General features: G+C 36.6%; 1 protein-coding gene across 1 annotated transcript in view; it reads left to right on the top strand.

Annotated features, from left to right (window-relative positions):
* The window catches only part of POLA1 (polymerase (DNA directed), alpha 1, catalytic subunit), a 312056-nt gene that overhangs the window by 41012 nt on the left and 252217 nt on the right, over positions 1 to 18827 (top strand). Inside the window, exons 20-26 of the mRNA XM_006769997.2 lie at positions 1564 to 1739; positions 4199 to 4328; positions 4810 to 4929; positions 5975 to 6074; positions 7338 to 7462; positions 11914 to 12063; positions 12438 to 12560. Coding sequence (XP_006770060.1) covers positions 1564 to 1739; positions 4199 to 4328; positions 4810 to 4929; positions 5975 to 6074; positions 7338 to 7462; positions 11914 to 12063; positions 12438 to 12560 — 924 coding nt within the window. The remainder of the gene's footprint in view (positions 1 to 1563; positions 1740 to 4198; positions 4329 to 4809; positions 4930 to 5974; positions 6075 to 7337; positions 7463 to 11913; positions 12064 to 12437; positions 12561 to 18827) is intronic.

Below are 18827 nucleotides of genomic sequence, written 5' to 3'. Positions count from 1 at the left end.
CGTTCCTACCCTAAGAGGCCCCCCATCTCAGTGTCCCAGTAATCGCAGCAAGCACCTCTAAGAGAAAGCTGCCCTGGAGTTCCGATGGATGCCAGACAGTCCAGTTTCTCCCCATTTGAGTCTGGGTCCCCAGATAATTGCCCGGAACTGGAATTCAGAGCAGTCGGGAGCTTGAGACTCCCTCCTGATTGAAAAAGACAACCGCGTCCTCAGTTGCCAGCCCTTTTCCACGTGCGCCTCCGTACCTCGACACTTTACTTCTGCACCTCCTCTGAGTCTCAGTGTGCTTTTCTCTTTCCTTCTAGTTGTAGAATTTCCACTCAACCAGCCTTCCTGTGGTTCTGGATGATGTCCATTTTGTCTTTTAGTTGTATTTTTTTTCCCACTGCCTCGTTATTTAAATTAGCTGTTAGAATTTGGAGATAGCACATATATGTTACCTCCACTTCAGCTGTACCAAAGCACTAGCTTACTGTAGAGCAGAGTTTCAGGGTTCAGAATTCATTGAGTGTGATTATTCAGAGAGGCGATGGGAAGGAAGGATGAGAGGGAGCTGACACTGAATGCATAAGATGGCAATGGGCCAAGTGCCTGCTGTAAAGAACTTGTTCAAAATCATAGGCCTATCTGATTCTTTTAAGCCCATGCACTTTCATTCTACCTGCTTGCTTCACTTAGATCAATGGTTCTCAACCTTCTGGCCCTTTAAATACAGTTCCTCATGTTGTGACCCAACCATAAAATTATTTTCGTTGCTACTTCATAACTGTAATGTTGCTACTGTTATGAATCGTCATGTAAATATCTGATATGCAGGATGGTCTTAGGCGACCCCTGTGAAAGATTCGTCCGACCGCCAAAGGGGTCACGACCCACAGGTTGAGATCCGCTGACTTAGAGAGATGTTGGTGTTTTGTATGAAGTGCCTTTGTTTCCTAAACTTGATACTGCTCAGTGCTTGAAATCTTATTTTACTTAAAGTCTCCAAATAAAATGGGCATGTTGTCTCATCAGAGAACTTAGAAATCTGTACCTTTTATAATGGTCTTCAGAGGATTGGAATTGGAGCCACTGCTCTTGCTTTTTTCCTTATTCATATCTTTGAGGTAATAGAGAGGTTATTAACAATTCATCAGAACACTTGCCTAAATTAACTCGTTACCCTCTTCAAGGTTTTCTTTATATAGCATCTTTTTGGCGAGGTGTACCCTGACAACCCCATTTAAGATTCAGCTTTGCCAAATACGTTGTTTCCTCACCCTGCTCTACTTTTTCTCTTTTCCATATACTTGTTACACCTAAAACTATAATTTCTTGTTTTATGATACCTATTTTTTATTGTATATTTCAAATGAGATCAGGACTCTTTTCTCTTTTGCTCACTGCTATATCCGAGTACCTAGAAAAGTGTTGTTCAAAAATATTTAATTAATGACTGGATGAATGGAAGAATGAGAGTTTCATTATTGGAATTTTTGGGCTACCCTCAAATAAGTTAGCACAAAATGTTCTCTCTCAGTGCCTGCTTTTCCATGCTATTTACTTTTTGTCTTTCCCTTGTAGGGCAGGAGTGGATTTGGTGAAAGAAATGCTACCTGTGGCCGAATGATCTGTGATGTGGAAATTTCGGCAAAAGAATTAATTCGTTGTAAAAGCTACCATTTGTCTGAACTTGTTCAACAGATTCTGAAAACGGAAAGGGTTGTAATCCCCGTGGAAAATATACGAAATATGTACAGGTATGATCTTGGATGCTTCAGAATTGGATTTGTCTTGAAATTAGCAAAAGAAAGACACCAGTACCATTCTTAGGAGCGTGTGGTGCTATGGAGAGGAATATTGTCTTCATGTCAACACCACCATCTCCGTTACTTCAATAATAATTTGAACCATTTTGCCTTTTGAATTATTCTACTTTGATCAGTTTATCTCTATCTCCCTCACTGAACACCATCTTGATGTTTCCTAAGAGCAGTTTGGAAATTAATGTGATATTTATGTTTTCATCCTTAATTCATTAATTCATGAATTAGTGTAAATATTTTAGAAATATAAAAACTGAGAAATCATTAAGTTATTTAGAGAGATTGCTCGATTATTTCTTCCAGCTTTATTGAGGTAAAATTGACATAAAATGTGTATATTTAAGGTATGCAACTTGATGTTTGATATACATATACAGTATGAAATAATCATCACATTCAAGCTAATTAGCTTATCACCTTACAATTTTTGTGTGTGGTAAGACCATTTAAGGTTTAACCTCTTAGCAAATTTTAAGTATATGATACAATATTGTTAACTGTAATCACATTGCTGTACATTAGATTTCCAGAGCTTATTCATTTTATGTAACTGGAACTTTGTGCTTGATTATTCCTTAAATAAGGTTTCTTCTACTCCTCTGGCCACTTGTTTTCTGCCCATTCTTCCTGAGTCCTTGGACTGCTTCCCTTTCTGACTGTGCTGCTTTTCCAGGTGATCTCATCAAGTCTCAGAGAGTTCAATACCATGTGGGTACTGATGCCTCCCACTGACATTTCTTCAGCTTAGACTTTCCCCTGAAGTCCAGACTCATGTAGTCACCTGCCTGTTCTACTTAGTGTCTATTATGAACCTCCAACTTAACTTGAGCTCCTGATCTTCTCCCCTTGGTTTCTCTTGTAGTCTTTCCTTTAGTAATGGTAACTCTTTACTTTTCCGGTGCTGCTGGAAACTTAAGTTGTCCTCAGCCCCAAACCTCTGAGGTAGTCATGATTCTTATATCTGACATGCACATTCAGTCTTTCAGGAAATCCTGACAGCTCTATCTTCAAAATATGTCTAGATCTGATCACTTCTTTTCCATTCCATTGGGCTCATCCTGGTCCAAACTACCAACCTCTTTCCTCTGGATGACTAGGTCTTATATTAGCCTTCTCACTGGCCTACTTGGTTTTGCTCTTGACCTCTTGCTTTCTATTGTCAACCCCAGAACTAGATTATCCTGCTAAAGTTAAGTCAGATGTGGCACTCTGCTCAGAATCTTCCAGTGGCTTTCTGTTTCATTCAGAGTAAAAACCAAAGTCCTTATGTTGACTTACAAGGTCCTATGTCAGTGGTTCTCAACCTCCTGGCCCTTTAAATACAGTTCCTCATGTTGTGACCCAACCATAAAATTATTTTCGTTTCTACTTCATAACTGTAATGTTGCTACTGTTATGAATCGTCATGTAAATATCTGATATGCAGGATGGTCTTAGGCAGGGGTGGGCAAACTTTTTGACTCGAGGGCACAATGGGTTCTTAAACTGGACCGGAGGGCCAGAACAAAAGCATGGATGGAGTGTTTGTGTGAACTAATATAAATTCAAAGTAAACATCATAACATAAAGGGTACGGTCTTTTTTTTTTTTAGTTTTATTCATTTCAAACGGGCCGTAGTTTGCCCACGGCTGGTCTTAGGCGACCCCTGTGAAAGGGTTGTTCGATCGCCAAAGGGGTCGCGACCCACAGGTTGAGAACCGCTGTCCTATGTACTGTGTCTCTCTGCCATTAACTCTGCCCTTGTCTTCTGTTCTCTCCATCTTTCTCTCTCTTCCAGCCATTGGTCTCCATCCTGGTCCTAGAACTACCATATTTACACTTAACTCGGGGCCTTTGAATGTGCTGTTCTGTCTGCCTGGAATGCTCTTCCCTCAGATACCCAGTTATTCTCAGTGACCTCTTTCCCGGTTCCGTAGCTGAAAATTCAGTCTCTGCTCCTGACACTAAATATTCCCTTTCATTTTTTTTTCTCGCTTTAACTTAGCATTACATAACATACCATACATATATTTAATTTGTTATTTATATTTTGTCTCCCCTATGAGGATACAAGCCCATTGAGGACAGGATACCTGGCACATAGTAGGCATGCAAGACATACTTATTAGATGGAATGAATGAAAGGTTTCATGTAGTTTCCAGGTTGTAGTTAAATACAGAACTTCACTTTATTTTTGTGGAATGTTTTGTGTTTTGAGAAGGGCATTGGGATTGATGGTATGAATGAATTCCTAATTTTATACCGACCTTATTTTAAATTATTTTCAAAGCCAAAGTGCCGTTGCTCTTGTTACTTATACCAAAGATTTTTATAATATTTTATGAAGTTCTGATTATAGTCATTGTTTCGTTTAATTACTTGATTCTGTTTCATTCTTACTTTTCTGTACAGTGAACCTTCTCATCTGTTGTACCTGTTGGAACACACCTGGAAAGATGCCAGGTTCATTTTGCAGATCTTGTGTGAGCTAAATGTTCTTCCATTAGCATTGCAGATCACTAACATCGCTGGGAACATTATGGTAAATTTAACTTGGAGGGGGAAAAAGCATTTCCTGTTGGATTCAGTGTTTGCTTGGGGTAGTTGTTATATGATAATGAGTCTAAATGCATACTTATAAAATGAGTGACTTGTATTCTGAAAGCTGGGCTTCTTTTGTAAAATGAAGAACTGGTTGGGAGAAGGGGAGGAAAACCAGGTGCAGTATGTTGAAATTTGGGTGAACATAAGATCATCTCTAACATCTGGCTGTGTCTCATTTGTGGAATGGCCCACTAGGAAGTAAAGAAATAGCCTAAGTTGTCAGTATTTTAAGCTTTTTGTCTCCTTTTAACTATAATGCTTTAAGAAAATGCTAGGAATAATTTAGTACCTTTAAAAAATAGCCCTTGTTATGAGGAATGATTTTGAAGGAGGTGCTATGATTAAATTTACCAGGTCAAAGTTGCTCTTATTTGTTGTGATTTTGAGCTCAAATTTAAAAGAGAAATTCTGTTTAATAGTCTAGGACACTGATGGGTGGACGAGCTGAGCGTAATGAGTTCTTGTTGCTTCACGCATTTTATGAAAACAACTATATTGTGCCCGACAAGCAGATTTTCAGGAAGCCTCAGCAAAAACTGGTGGGTCTAAAATTATATAGCATTTTGCCTTTTCTTATCACCCCCTTTTATTACCTATATAGCTTTTTTTGCTGTGATAATATCTGCTTCCAAAATAATCCCTGTATACTGTAGAAACTGAGTCAAGTTTGTTTTGTTGTGTTTGTGTGGTCATTTCCTTTTCCACTCTTCTCTGTACAGATAAAATTATGAAATAGGAAGTTCTTTGAGGGAGGCATTAGGCCTCTCTGACGCGTGACTGTACATAGAAAGTGTTTTGGCACCTTACTTAGCCCTACACAAAGCTACATGCCAGTTAAATCTTTTATTTTCTTAAACCCGTGAGCCTTTATTTTTGTGTTGCATTATACGTTCTAGTGACATCAAGATCACCACAATCAGGTTTCTAAAGTGGCTTCCAAAGTTAGCTACTATTTTATTAGCACGGATAGAATTGATTCAGAATGGGAATTTAATATTAAAATGATTCAGGTATTTTCTTATTTTATGTACATTATCAAAATTGGTATAGGGAATATTGACTTAGAGAAATTTGACTTCTGCTGAGCAGCATTGAATGTTGGCCATTAACAAACTACTTGGGAATAAATTTTTAGTATATGGACATACTTATTTTAAGGTGTCCATATTAATGTTTAGAATAACGGTAATATCTATATGAAGTAATTTTCTGTTTTTATATCATGAATATTAGAGTAATGAATTTAAGGAGACTCTTCTACAATCCCAACTTTTACATAATATCAAGAGTTATATTTCTAGTATCTATTGATTTTAAAAAAGTGAAATTCTATGAATTCAGAACTATTTTAAAGTCAAATTTTCACACTTACTAGCTCAGAGAGAAAGCATTTGTTTTGGTAACTACCATGCTTGGCATTCATTTGGATTCATGAGTATGTTTCAATAACTGTGGTCCTACCACTAAAACTACAGAATGTGTGTTAAAACTGTATACTACATTTGGAAAAGGAGGGAGTCATAAAACTTCTTAATTAGTTAATTAGTTGCTGGCTGGTGAAGTTATCTTTCCATTTGATATTAGGGAGATGAAGATGAAGACATTGATGGAGATGTCAATAAATACAAGAAAGGACGGAAGAAAGCAGCTTATGCTGGAGGCTTGGTATTGGACCCTAAAGTTGGTAAGGCTGAGCAGGGGCTGGCTTGCCCTGGTGTTAAGGAATTTCCTTATGCAGAGTGAGGCTTGAGAAACTAAAAGACTTGAATTATATTTTGTAGGTTTTCAAATAGGTCTCATAATAACATTATTTTATATTGGACAGCAAAATTAAAGAAAGTATAAACAGTAACCACCAAATTGAACTTTAATAGGATAATAGCTTTTCCCTGTTCTGAATAGTAAAGATGTTTTGTGGTACATAGAGTAGAAAGTGTCTTTTTAGCATCTTAATCATTTTTCAGTATACAGATGAGTGGTGTTAGGTATATTCACATTGTTGTGCAGGAATTAATGTGAATTTTATCAAATAACTTAAACTCTGAGTAGGAGACATTTAAAATTATTAGCTGCAGTAAAACAGATCAGTAGTACAGTTGTCCTTCAGTGTTAGAGCAATCTGGGCTTGAATTCTGGCTGTGATCTTGGGCTTCCTGTTGAACCTCTGAAAGCCTCAGTTTTCTCTTCTGTAAAATGGAGATAAGAATAATATCTGTCACGCAGACATGTAAGGAATAAAAGTGATTGTTTAGTATAGTGCCAAACACAGAGTAAGCTTTTAATATGTTTGCTGTTGTTATTATTGTCTTATTAATGGACATTTACTTTTATTCAGTTTCTTCATAAGGTGAAGAAAACTCTTTGTAAGTGTCCTAGAGAAATATAGTAGCTTTCTGTTCACCCTTTGCAAGTAAAAAGGGGTGGATCGTTCCACTACTGACATGTATACATCTCTTGTGTGATTTTAGTACAGTTTGTGTACAGGTAAGTGGGCTGCTCATTTTATTCTTTGAAGGTATGATTGTAAAAGATATATATAACCACTCATTGTAGAGATCACTAAATATTTTTGGGGTGGAGATGGGAGGGAATGCTTGCTCGAGGGAGAATTTAACAACATTTAAAAAAAATAAATATGACACCTGTCAAAGTAATTGATATGGGGAGGTGTTTGCCTATCATAATGGTGTACGTTGGGAACTTCTGGGGAAAGGGCTGGTTGTAGCTGGTTTCAAGGTGAGAGAGGACCTCTTCTGTGAACTGAGTTTTCACTCTAGTCCAAGTCATTTTTATAGCATGGTAGTAGACTCTTTTTTTCCTTTTGTCTACCTCATAGCTCTGGAAAGTATATTGTTTCTAATATACTTCAGATTATAGTACTTCTAATGTGATCTTTTGACAAATCTACTTTTTGAAAAGACTTTGTAATGTGCCTTTTATATTGCAGGTTTTTATGATAAGTTCATTTTGCTTCTGGACTTCAACAGTTTATATCCTTCCATCATTCAGGAATTCAACATTTGTTTTACAACAGTGCAAAGAGTTGCTTCAGAGACACAAAAGGTTACAGAGGTTTGTGTTCAACTGGGGGGCTCTTGAAATTGAGATTAAAAGTAGTACTTAAAGAAGAGAACCAAAATATTTAGTTTTCCCTCTTAAAAGGTACATTATATCCTTTTTAGTGGTCAGAAAAAGGGGAGGGTTGTATAGGAGGAAACTCAGACTGGTTTTGTGTCTTTTTAATTTAATAGCTTTATTGCGATGTAATTCACATACCATATACAATTTAGTCATTTAAAGTCTAAATTTAATGGTTGTTAGTGTATTCACAGATTTATAACTTTCACCATAGTTAATATTAGGACATTTTCCTTACTCTTCAAAGAAACCCCCTAAATTTTACTTGTAACTTCCCTTAATACCTCCACCTCTCCCAGGTCTAGGCAAACACTACTCTTTCTGCTTCTATAGATTTGTGTATTTTTGACATTTCATATAAATGGAATCACATGTGACCTGTGTCTAGCTTATTTCACTTAGCATACTGTTTTCAGGATTCATTCATATTGTAGCATGTATTAGTACTTCATTCCTTCTTATTGCTGAATATTTAATTGTATGGAAGTATATCACATTTTGTTTGTTTTAGAGTCATCTCAGTTTATGCAAAATGGCTGCTGGGATTTTGATAGGAATTGTATTGGATCTGTAGATCAGTTTGGGGAGTATTGTCTTAAGAATGTTAAATCTTCCACTTATTTAGGTATGTAATTTCTTTCAATGATGTTTTCTAGTTTTCAGTGTATAAGTTTTGCACTTATTCAAATTAAATTTATTCGTAAGTATTTTATCCTTTTTGATACTATTATAAATGAATTTTTTTTCTTAATTTCAAGATTTGTTCATTGCTAATATATAGAAAAATAACTGCTGCACTCATGTATTAGTTCTAATAGTTTTGTGGATTCCATAGGATTTTTTTGTATATATGATCATGTCATCTGTGAATAAAGATCATTTAATTCTTTCCTATTTGGATGCCTTATATTTCTTTTCCTTGCCTAATTTCCCTAACTAGAACCTCCAGTACAATGTTAAATAGAAGTGCAAGAGCAGACACCCATGTCTTGTTCCTGATCTTTGGTGACAGCATCTAATCTTTCATCATTAAGTATAATGTTAGCCGTAGGTTTCCCATAGATGTCCTTCACAAGGTTGAGGAAGCTCCCTTCTGTTACTAGTTCATTCTAGTTTATTGAGTGTTTTATCACAAAAGGGTATTGTACCAACCTGCATTTCTGGGATAAGTCCCACTTGTTCTTGGCGTATAATCTTGTTTTATATGTTGCTGGATTCGATTTACTAGTATTTTGTTGAGTTTTTGTCTGGATTCATAAGGGCTGTTGGTGTGTAGTCTTTTCTTATGTTTTTGGTTTTGGTATTAGGTTAATACTGGCCTGATAGAATGGGTTGGGAAGTAATCCCTCCTTTTCTGTATTTTGGACTTGTCTGAGGGATTTGTGTTAATTATTTAAATATTTGGTAGAATTCACTAGTGAAAATTATCCGGTCTTAACCCCCCTCCCCTTTTTTTAAATTACTAATTCAATCTATTGTTATAGGTCTTTTCAGATTTTCTATTTTCCCTTCAGTCAGTTTCAGTTGTTTGTGTCTTTCTAGGAATTTGTCCATTTCATGTAGGTTATCTAACTTATTGGCATAAATTGTTTATAGTATTCTTTTAAAATCATTGCTATTTATTTAAGTTCAGTAGGGATGTTCCCTCTTTTATTTCTGATTTTAGTAATTTGTTCTTTTTTTCTTTTTCAATATAGCCAAAGTTTGTTAATTTTCTTGGTCTTTTCAAAGAAGCACCTCTGGTTTCCTTGATTTTCTGTTGCTTTTTTTATTCTCTATTTCATTCATTTCTGCTGTAATCTTTATTCTTTTATCTGCTTTCTTTGGTTTAGTTTGCCCTTTGTCTAGTGTCTTAAGGTGGAAGTTTAGGTTATAGATTTCAGACCGTCTCTTGTAATATAAAAATACACAATTATAAATTTTCCTACAAGCACTGCTTTAGCTTCATCTATGAGTTTTGTTATATCACATTTGCCTTTTCATAGTCAGTCCCATTTCCCCTATGTCTACCATTGATCTAACTTCACCATAGTTTAATCTTGCTTGTTCTAGAATTCATGTAAATAGACTGATACAGTATGTATTCTTTTGTGTCTGGATTTTTTGTTCAACATAATGTTTTTGAGCTTCATCCAGTGGTCCTTTCCTTTCTACTGTTGAGGAATTATTCTACATTTTATTCTCCTGAGATTAGCATCGGATTGACTTCAGTTTTTGGCTATTGGTAATAAAGCTGCTGTGAATATTCTTATATGGATCTTTTTGTGGATTTGTGCTTTAATTTTTGGTGGGGTCAATACTTACGGAGTGAATTTGCTGTTTGTTGGGGAAGTATATGTTTAATTTGATAAGAACCTGTCATACTGTTTTCCTAAGCAGTTGTACCATTTTACACTCCTACCAGCTATGTATGCGAATTGTTCCCCATCTTCATCAACACTTGTTATTTTCAGTCTTATAAATTTTGTCTATGCAAGCATTGCCTAATGATTTTACTCACTAAATAGCCCTTTTAAAATAATCTTTTTTTAATTCTCTCACATGGATTTTAATCTAACCAGTGATCCTTCAGTCAACAGTTTTATATAGGGCTTAATAATTTATTAACTTTCAGTAGGGAAATTGGTTAGATTTGATTCTCCAGTAGTAAAAGATATAAATTAACACACTACCTTGTATGTTGTTTTTCTCTGCTTCTTTGTACATGTGGCAGATGTCTATTTGCCCTCCTGCTCCTGAACTTACATTTCTTTTTAGTTCCATCCACATGCTTGGGAGCTGTTTCTCAGTCCCTGTTCCATCTTCCCAGAAGAGAGAATCTTGTAGGCTTGCCTCGCCCTCTTGGTCCCATCAATTGTGACCACAGGAGTGGGTTCAGAGTACAAACATGGGTACTAAGAATGAGCCTTCCTATGGGACTAGAGGATAATTTTACAGAGAAGGTATTAGGTAGACATCCCCAAAAGGTAGTAGCTGCATTTCCTGCAACTGTGTCAGCATTGTGATAATTTTCATTATCTAGCACTCTCTCCCTACCCCGTTTTATTTGAATTTTCCATTTTGGATTTTGGATATATGATGGAATCATTTCAGAGTTAAAAGGGAACTTAGAGATAATCTACGAAATACTGTACATGTAGCAATTTATAGGTTCTCATTTTCCTGTACAGTTAGTCATTTGGTCTTCAGAACAGCTAGTGCCACACTGGTAGTGGCAGTAGAGCCGGTCGTGGATTATAAATTTCCTGACTCTAAATCCTTTCAGTTTAGTTTTTATCTGACCGCTATAGATTGGAATATATACCAAGAGCTCTTTAATAGGTTTCTTACCATCTTTTGCTATATTGGAAAGCAATAAGTCCCTGCTACTTTTGTAAGATTGTTCATTGGAAGATACTAATCTTTATAAAATTAGATACTTTGTAAAAGCTGGGTTATCAAGTGGCATCGACTTGACATACTTTAAGCCAAGAGGTTTATTTTTAATTCTGAATCTTTGAAAGGGCAAATTTGCCTGGCTTTTCTTTGCAGTCTATTAACGGAATTAATGGAAGTCTGAGAGAAATGGTTTAATGCTTTCCCTGCTTTTTTTTGCTATAAATTATAATATAAGAAGACTACTGGTTGCTTTTCTAGAATGTTGCTATTCTTTTACTGATTGCAAAGCAATTTATAGATAAAAGGTACTACATATATGCTAAGGAATATATATAGAGTGGGAAAAAGTAGGCTTACAGTTCGTATGGAAAATAATACAGTAATTAATATAAGAATAAACTGTTTCTCGTACTCACTACTGTAAAACTACTTTTGACCACCCATGTATGTATTAATTTTTAGTAATGTCATGACCTATTTAAATATGTGTTCCAAATTCTTGAAAGAAATTTGCTGATTTAGTATTTAGACTTTTATTTTTGTGTCTAAAACATTTATAGTATTTGCCATAATTTTCCATAGTTTTAAAAATTTTCTAGCATTTTGTTTGGTAGTATACATGACTTAAAACAGTAGTTTCATTGCTGTTTGTTTTTTTTTAATCCTAGGAATCTCTCTTACTGTTTTATTTTAAAAACAATTTCCCCAAACTTGTTTCTCCCCAATCTTGTTGAAGAAAGGAGAGGAGCCTGTGTAAAAATTCACCCCTTTAAAGATATCTACTGTATCAATGTCTAGAGGGGTGGGAGGTACTGGGCAGTATTGACTTATTCTGCTGCAACCCTCTCAGTTCTTTCTTTTCCACCCATGCATTATTGACCCTTACTGTACAATATAAGAAAGTACTTTTTCCACATGTAATCAGGGGGTAAAGCTCCCACAAAATGTTTTAGAAATTTATTTAATGAAAGTTGATTTGTCTGAAATTTCTGTTGTGTGTTCATCAGGATGAAGAACAAGAACAGATCCCCGAGCTGCCAGATCCAAGCTTAGAAATGGGCATTTTGCCCAGAGAGATCCGGAAACTGGTAGAACGGAGAAAACAAGTCAAACAGCTAATGAAGCAGCAAGATTTAAATCCAGACCTTGTTCTTCAGGTACAACTTTTCAACTAAGAGACATCTGAGTGACAGTCTCAGCTTTTAGAAATTGATTATCTGAGAGTGATTTAAACATGATGCTGTGGGCAAATGCATGTGCCTATTTTACATTTGTGGGTAGGAAACCATTCAAAAAACCACTAGAGCGCCTCAAAATGGAAGGTACTTCTATCTGCAAAGCTGTATCTGGGGAAGATCCTTCTGACTTCAGTTTTGGGGTCTCTGAGAGGACAGGTTGGATGTGTTAAGAGCTCTTTTTTTTCAGGGATATTGAGGGTTTCTCCTCACTGGTCATTTAGAAAGACATCTAATGTAATGCTTAAGCATTTGCCAATATTATTGTTTGTCTTTTGTTCTTGTGTGGCCTGCAGTATGACATTCGACAGAAGGCTTTGAAGCTCACAGCAAACAGTATGTACGGCTGCCTGGGATTTTGCTACAGCAGATTTTATGCCAAACCACTGGCTGCTTTGGTGACATACAAAGGAAGGGAGGTAAATAGTGTAATATCACATCTCTAAAAAGGAGAGTTTTTTTTAAATCTTCTTTTGACTTTAAGAGTATTTTTAACCATACAATAATGTGGGAGAACCAGCTTGTTACCTAGTTATACAGCTTCAAGTATCCCCTTTTCAGGACAAAATTGAGAGAGATGGGCTTTTAGGTAAGGATCCATTCATCTATTAAGTGTGTGTGTGTGTGTGTGTTTATTGAATGTCTACTATGTGCCAGACATTGTTCTAGGCACTGGGGTAGAGTCTTGAGCAAGATATAAAAGGTCCTTACAGCCTGAGGCTCACATTCTACCAGGGTAGGGGTTGTTAAGGGGCATGTGGTGGGGACTTTGAAGGGGAGAGGATAGTTTGGGAAAACAGACTGTATATAAGTGAATAAATAAATACAAAAATGACTAAGAGACTGTGATAGAAGTAAATGCTGTGCAGGTAATAAAATAAGGTGTCTGTTAAGATGGCTAGTTTAGATTGATTAGGGAATGCTTCTTTAGCAGGTAACAAGAATGAGGCCTAAGTGACCTAAGGGAGCTAGTTTTTTTCTGACGTGTTAGCTCAGCGTGTAGGGGAAAGGAAGAGATCAAGGAGGATGCCTTCATTTTTGTCTTCTAGCTGGTTAGCTAGTGGACCCATTTCCTAAGATGGAGAAATCTAGGGGAGAGGGATTAAGAGTTCTGTCTTGGCTGTGTTACCTTTGAGATTTATAAAGATCTCTAGGCATATTAAGTAAGTAGTCAGTTGGATATAGAATTCCACCATTCCAGGAATATATCAAGACTCAAGTTATAGATTGAGAGTTATTGGCTTTATTTTATTTTTTGAATTTATTGGGATGACATTGGTTTGCAAAACCATACAGGTTTCAAGTGTACAACTCAATAAAACATCACCTGTACACTGTATCGTGCACCCGCAGCCTCAAGCAAAGTCTTTTTCTGTCTCCATTTTTCCCCTCCATGCCCATCGCCACCTAGCCCTCACCCCCCTTTCCCTCTGGCTATCACCACACTGTTGTCTATGTCTCTGTGTTATATACACAGATGTTTTTTTGTTTTTGTTTTTGCTTAATTCCTTCACTTTTCATCCAGTCTCCCAACCCCCATCCCCTCTGGCAGAGATTTATTGGCTTTAGAAAGATGGGCCAGATAACAGAGAGATTTGAGGTACTTTCACTTTGTAGAAACTATAAGCTCCATCTGCGTTAGCACTGAGTGAACGGGTTTTTCTTTATTTGCAAAAGAATAGTTACATTAAGTATTAATTCCTTTTAACTATAGTAAACTATTGATTCTAGTCAGTGAATTTAGGACAATCAGTCTTAAGAAGGTACTTAGTTGCTATGGACAGAAGGCTTGTGTTGGGATTCTGGAATCAGAATACTTTAGAGTAGGGGTTGGAAAACTACGGCCTATGGCCCAAATCCAGCTTGCCATCTAATTTTGTAAAGTTTTATTGGATGAGCCATGCTCATTCGTTTATGTATTGTCTATGGCTGCTTTTGTGTTACATCAGCAGAGTTAAGTAGTCAAGATAGAGACTTATAAGACCCACAAAGCCAAAGATATTTACTTTCTGGCTCCTTTTTTATTTTTATTTTTTGTTAACCTCACCTGAGGATATTTTTTCCCATTGATTTTTAGAGAAAGTGGAAGGGAGGAAGGGAGGAGAGAGAGAAAGAAAGAGAGAGAGAGAAACATTGATGCGATAGGGATACATCGATTGGTTGTCTCCCACACTCACCGCTATCAAACCTGCAACCTAGGTACCTGCCCTTGACTGGGAATTGAACCTGTGACCTTTGGGTGCACAGGCCGATGTTCTATCCTATCCACTGAGCCCTCTGGCCCTTTTCAGAAAAAAAAAAAAAGTTTGCCTACCCTGCTTCAGAGTCTAGACCAGCACAGTTCAATAGAACTTTGAGATGATAAAAATGTTCTCCATCTGCACTATACAATTCAAGAGTTGCCAGCCACAGTGGCTAATGAGCACTTACCTTCGGCTAGTGCCACCTAGCTGAAGAACTGGATTTTGAGTTTTATTTCATTATAATTATAATAAATTTAACTTTAAATAGCCACATGTGCCAGTGGCTGTTATGGTGGGTAGCACAGATCTAGATGGTATGAAACAAACAGGATGTTCAGGGCTGCTCTTGTGTTGACAGTCCTATATCAGAGACTTGGCTTAGGGCCCAGGGAGGAAGGGCAAAACATGTATTGGACACCAGCAACATGTGAGTTTGGATGCATTATTTCATTAAAACCCACAAGAATCCATTGAATACAGATAATAATGTTTCCATTTTGCAGATGAGAAAGATCAACTCAAAGAGGTGCAGCCTAATAAGTAACTATTTTGAATTGGAATCTCTATCTTCCTGACTGTAAGGCTTTTATGTCATTAGGGTTGTCTGCCCCATCTCAGGGTATCTTTCATAACTGTGCTTCTGCTTTATATTCTACCTCTTATTCCTGGAAGATCATGTTTTTTGGTACTCATTTCAAGACACGGGTCTTTTTTACAGGAGAAGATATAAGTGTTTTAGGGGCTAGTTAAAGTGAAGGAAGGATGTTTCAATTTCTTAGGCTAAGTTTATTTTAAAATTATTTAAATTTTATTTCTGTATATGTATCCAGTGGCTTCTGCTAGAATACAATCTTATTTTTGTATTAGGAAATGCACTCACTATGCCCCAACTGGGTGATAATACATGGGTTGAGTATTGAGATTGGATCAAGGTTACTCTTAAGTTTCTCACAAGAGGCAATAGTTGACAATTTACTCCCTTGGAGAGTGCCTCTTGCTGGTGGGAAATCCCTGTTGTTACATTTTCTGCATTGGATCAGAAATCCACAAGCTTAAAAGGGCACTGTTGATAATGATAAGCCCCAAATTTGTCCAGTGATCTACCCCGTTCCCTTAATCCACTGTACTTTAAGGGCAGTATTTTCATTTAGGTGTATTTTTAATAGGGAGTTTAAACTCAGTTTTTATTTTTCTGTTGTATAAAATATAACAATAACAAATCTTAATAAATAAACTATAAACCTGCTTTCGCCACTGAAAAAACAAAGAATTTCAGATAAATCTTGAAATAAGTATATGTGATTTAAATTCTTGGTTTCTACTTTCCCCTTTTCTCTTTTCCCTTTGCTCCTTCCCACAAATAATAAAAACTGGAAAGTGGACCTTTAAAGTAATGTGAGGTTAATGAGAAATGATAGTGATATAGTTGCTCTCTGGAAATCTTATTCTAGACCAGCCGTGGGCAAACTACGGCCTGCGGGCCGGATCCGGCCCATTTGAAATGAATAAAACAAAAAAAAAAAAAAAAAAAAAAAGGCCGTACCCTTTTATGTAATGATGTTTACTTTGAATTTATATTAGTTCACACAAATACTCCATGCTTTTGTTCCACCCCTCCGGTCCAGTTTAAGAACCCATTGTGGCCCTCGAGTCAAAAAGTTTGCCTACCCCTGTTCTAGAAGAAGATTCAAAGCAACTTACAGAGATTATTTCCTGATTGTTACAACGTTGGTGATAATTATCAGCACTGGCAGAATGAAATATTCTGGGTCAGCGGTTCTCAACCTGTGGGTCGCGACCCCTTTGGGGGTTGAATGACCCTTTCACAGGGGTCGCCTAAGACCATCGGAAAACACATATATAATTACATATTGTTTTGTGATTAATCACTATGCTTTAATTATGTTCAATTTGTAACAATGAAATTGGAGGTCACCACAACATGAGGAACTGTATTAAAGGGTAGCGGCATTAGGAAGATTGAGAACCACTGTTCTAGGTGATAATCTGTCTTTAGGTTTACTAGCGTTTTCTGTTTATGCTATTAGGCCTTTGTGAGTTTAAGCATCTCTTGATTATTAGAGAAGTAGGGAGAGTGATGTGTAAAATGAGAGTCAGTTTGCTGATATTTTGGAATGCCTTGTAATTTTTTCAAACTGGTCTTTTTTGTAATAATATAGAGGGATAAAACTAATATAGTAACTTAAAGAGCCTATAAGTTGTTTCCTTTTAAAGTCCCGGTAGGATAAATTAGATTAAGGTTCAAGTGGAAATTAATGAGAGTGACACCTGGTAGCATGTCATCTGAAAAGATTATAAAATTTTGCATTTGAATATGGATTAACACACAGTCTGCGGAGGCCTTGAAATGTCACTCCCTTTTTATTTTAATCTATTTGGTGTGTGCTTAGTTTTGTCAGAATCATGCAGCTTTGGCTCTGGTGACCTCATAATTTCTGTAATCAAATGTATTATGGCTGCTAGAGTATTAGGAGTAATTACTGATTGTACTCTTAAAAACAGGTTTATAATAAAAATGCTAACAGTTGTGTCAAATGGACATCAATATTGTCTTTTCCCAAGTGTGATATTTCACACTTTAAACTCTTCTATGATTTTTAATTGCTTGGTGGTAGAGGATTTAGTTAATGGTTAAGGAATTGTGTGAGGGACCTCACAGCATTCAAGTTATTTAAAGAAAGAAAGAGAAAGAGAAAGAGAGAGAGAGAGAGAGAGAGAGAGAGAGAGAGAGAGAGAGAGAAAAGAAAGAAAGAAAGAAAGAAAGAAAGAAAAGAAAGAAATTGAGGTTTCCAGAGAAGTAATGTAAAACTTAGTTTACAGACACTCAAAAGTTAATCTCTGTAAATGCCATCTGTATTTATGTGTATTCTCAATGTATGTATAAAGAGACAAAGCACTAAGTGGACATACTGTATATACATATATTTTATTTATTTATTTATTTATTTTTTCTTTCTGTATTGATCATAACCAATGGACACAGACACCAGGGGTTGGGGGCAATGGGGGGATAAGGACACATATGTAATACTTAATCAATAAAGTGGACATATATTTTGAACCTAGAAAACCGACTCAGTTGTCAAGTGACTGGTGTGGTAATTGAAGTGATTGTTCACTAGATGGCGATAGACACCCTGAGATCATTAATCAATTAAGGGCTTTATTCTGTGAACAATAGTGAAGACCATTTAGTGACACAGATCAGTCCAAATTTTCAACTTTTATTAATTTTGAAACTGTTAATAAAGCTTGTCACTGAACCAGAGGATTGTGATAGTCTAATCTATTTAGTGTTGTACAAAATGGTTTTTGAATCCTAAGTTTTATTGGTAAGAACAATCATTTAATGTATCATGGCAAGCTAATTCTTCGGTCAAATAGCTAAATTTACACTTCTGGCCATGGGGCCGCAGTACATGACTCCTTTAGTTACAGTATCAGTGTAAAGAGAATTGAAAAGATTTACTTTTAAAATCTTCACCTGAGGATATGTTTTTATTGATTTGAAGGAGAGAGGAAGAGGGAGAGAGAGAGAAAGAAAGAGAAACATCGATTTGAGCGAGAAGCGTTGACCGGTTGCCTCCTGTAAGTGCCCCAACTGGGGATTAAACCCGCAACCTTTTTTAGTGGTACTGAACGATGTTCCAACCAACTAAGCCACCAAGCCAGAGCAAAATGATTTTGATATATAATTGTGCCTCTTTGAATTTGTTGGGGTTTTCTGAGGAATTTTAAACTTACTCTATACTTGCAAGCATACTTATTGCATAATCCTTAGTGTAATGGTAATATTTGTCTTTATGGAATAATGAGTACTTATTGATATTGGTATTGTTTTATTTCTGCACTCTGTTATTTCTGTGCCCTTGAGGAAATGACTTCTAGTCTGAAATTTTTTTTGAAAAATATATTTTATTGATTTTTTTACAGAGAGGAAGGGAGAGAGATAGAGAGCTAGAAACATCGATGAGAGAGAAACATCGATCAGCTGCCTCCTGCACATCTCCTACTGGGGATGTGCCCGCAACCCAGGTACATGCCCTTGACCGGAATTGAACCTGGGACCTTTCAGTCCGCAGGCCGACGCTCTATTCACAGAGCCAAACCGGTTTCGGCATGAAATTTTTTATTTAACAACTGTTAAATAAATGTAGGCTCTAATGTTTGGATGTAGAGCTCATGCATTTTCATTTTCTCACCCAGTAGGCTAAAATGAGACTTTTGCCAGCCTGCCTGCCAACCAGTTGTAGACTGCTAGCTTTCAGGTGTGTTCAGAGCTGGAATTTGTACATTTAGAAAATCCAAATCACTGCATGAACACATTGCAGTCTGGGCAAGCCTTCCTGGGAATCCCTTGGTGATGTGCTAGCACCTGTCAGGAGCCTTTGGGAATGATCCTGGGATGACGTGGCGGGGGGG

The sequence above is a fragment of the Myotis davidii genome, unplaced genomic scaffold (genome assembly GCF_000327345.1).
Source record: "Myotis davidii unplaced genomic scaffold, ASM32734v1 scaffold1124, whole genome shotgun sequence".
NCBI classification, from domain to species: Eukaryota; Metazoa; Chordata; class Mammalia; order Chiroptera; family Vespertilionidae; genus Myotis; species Myotis davidii.
Note: the sequence above shows the minus strand (reverse complement) of the source record. Positions and strands in the feature narration are given on the sequence as shown.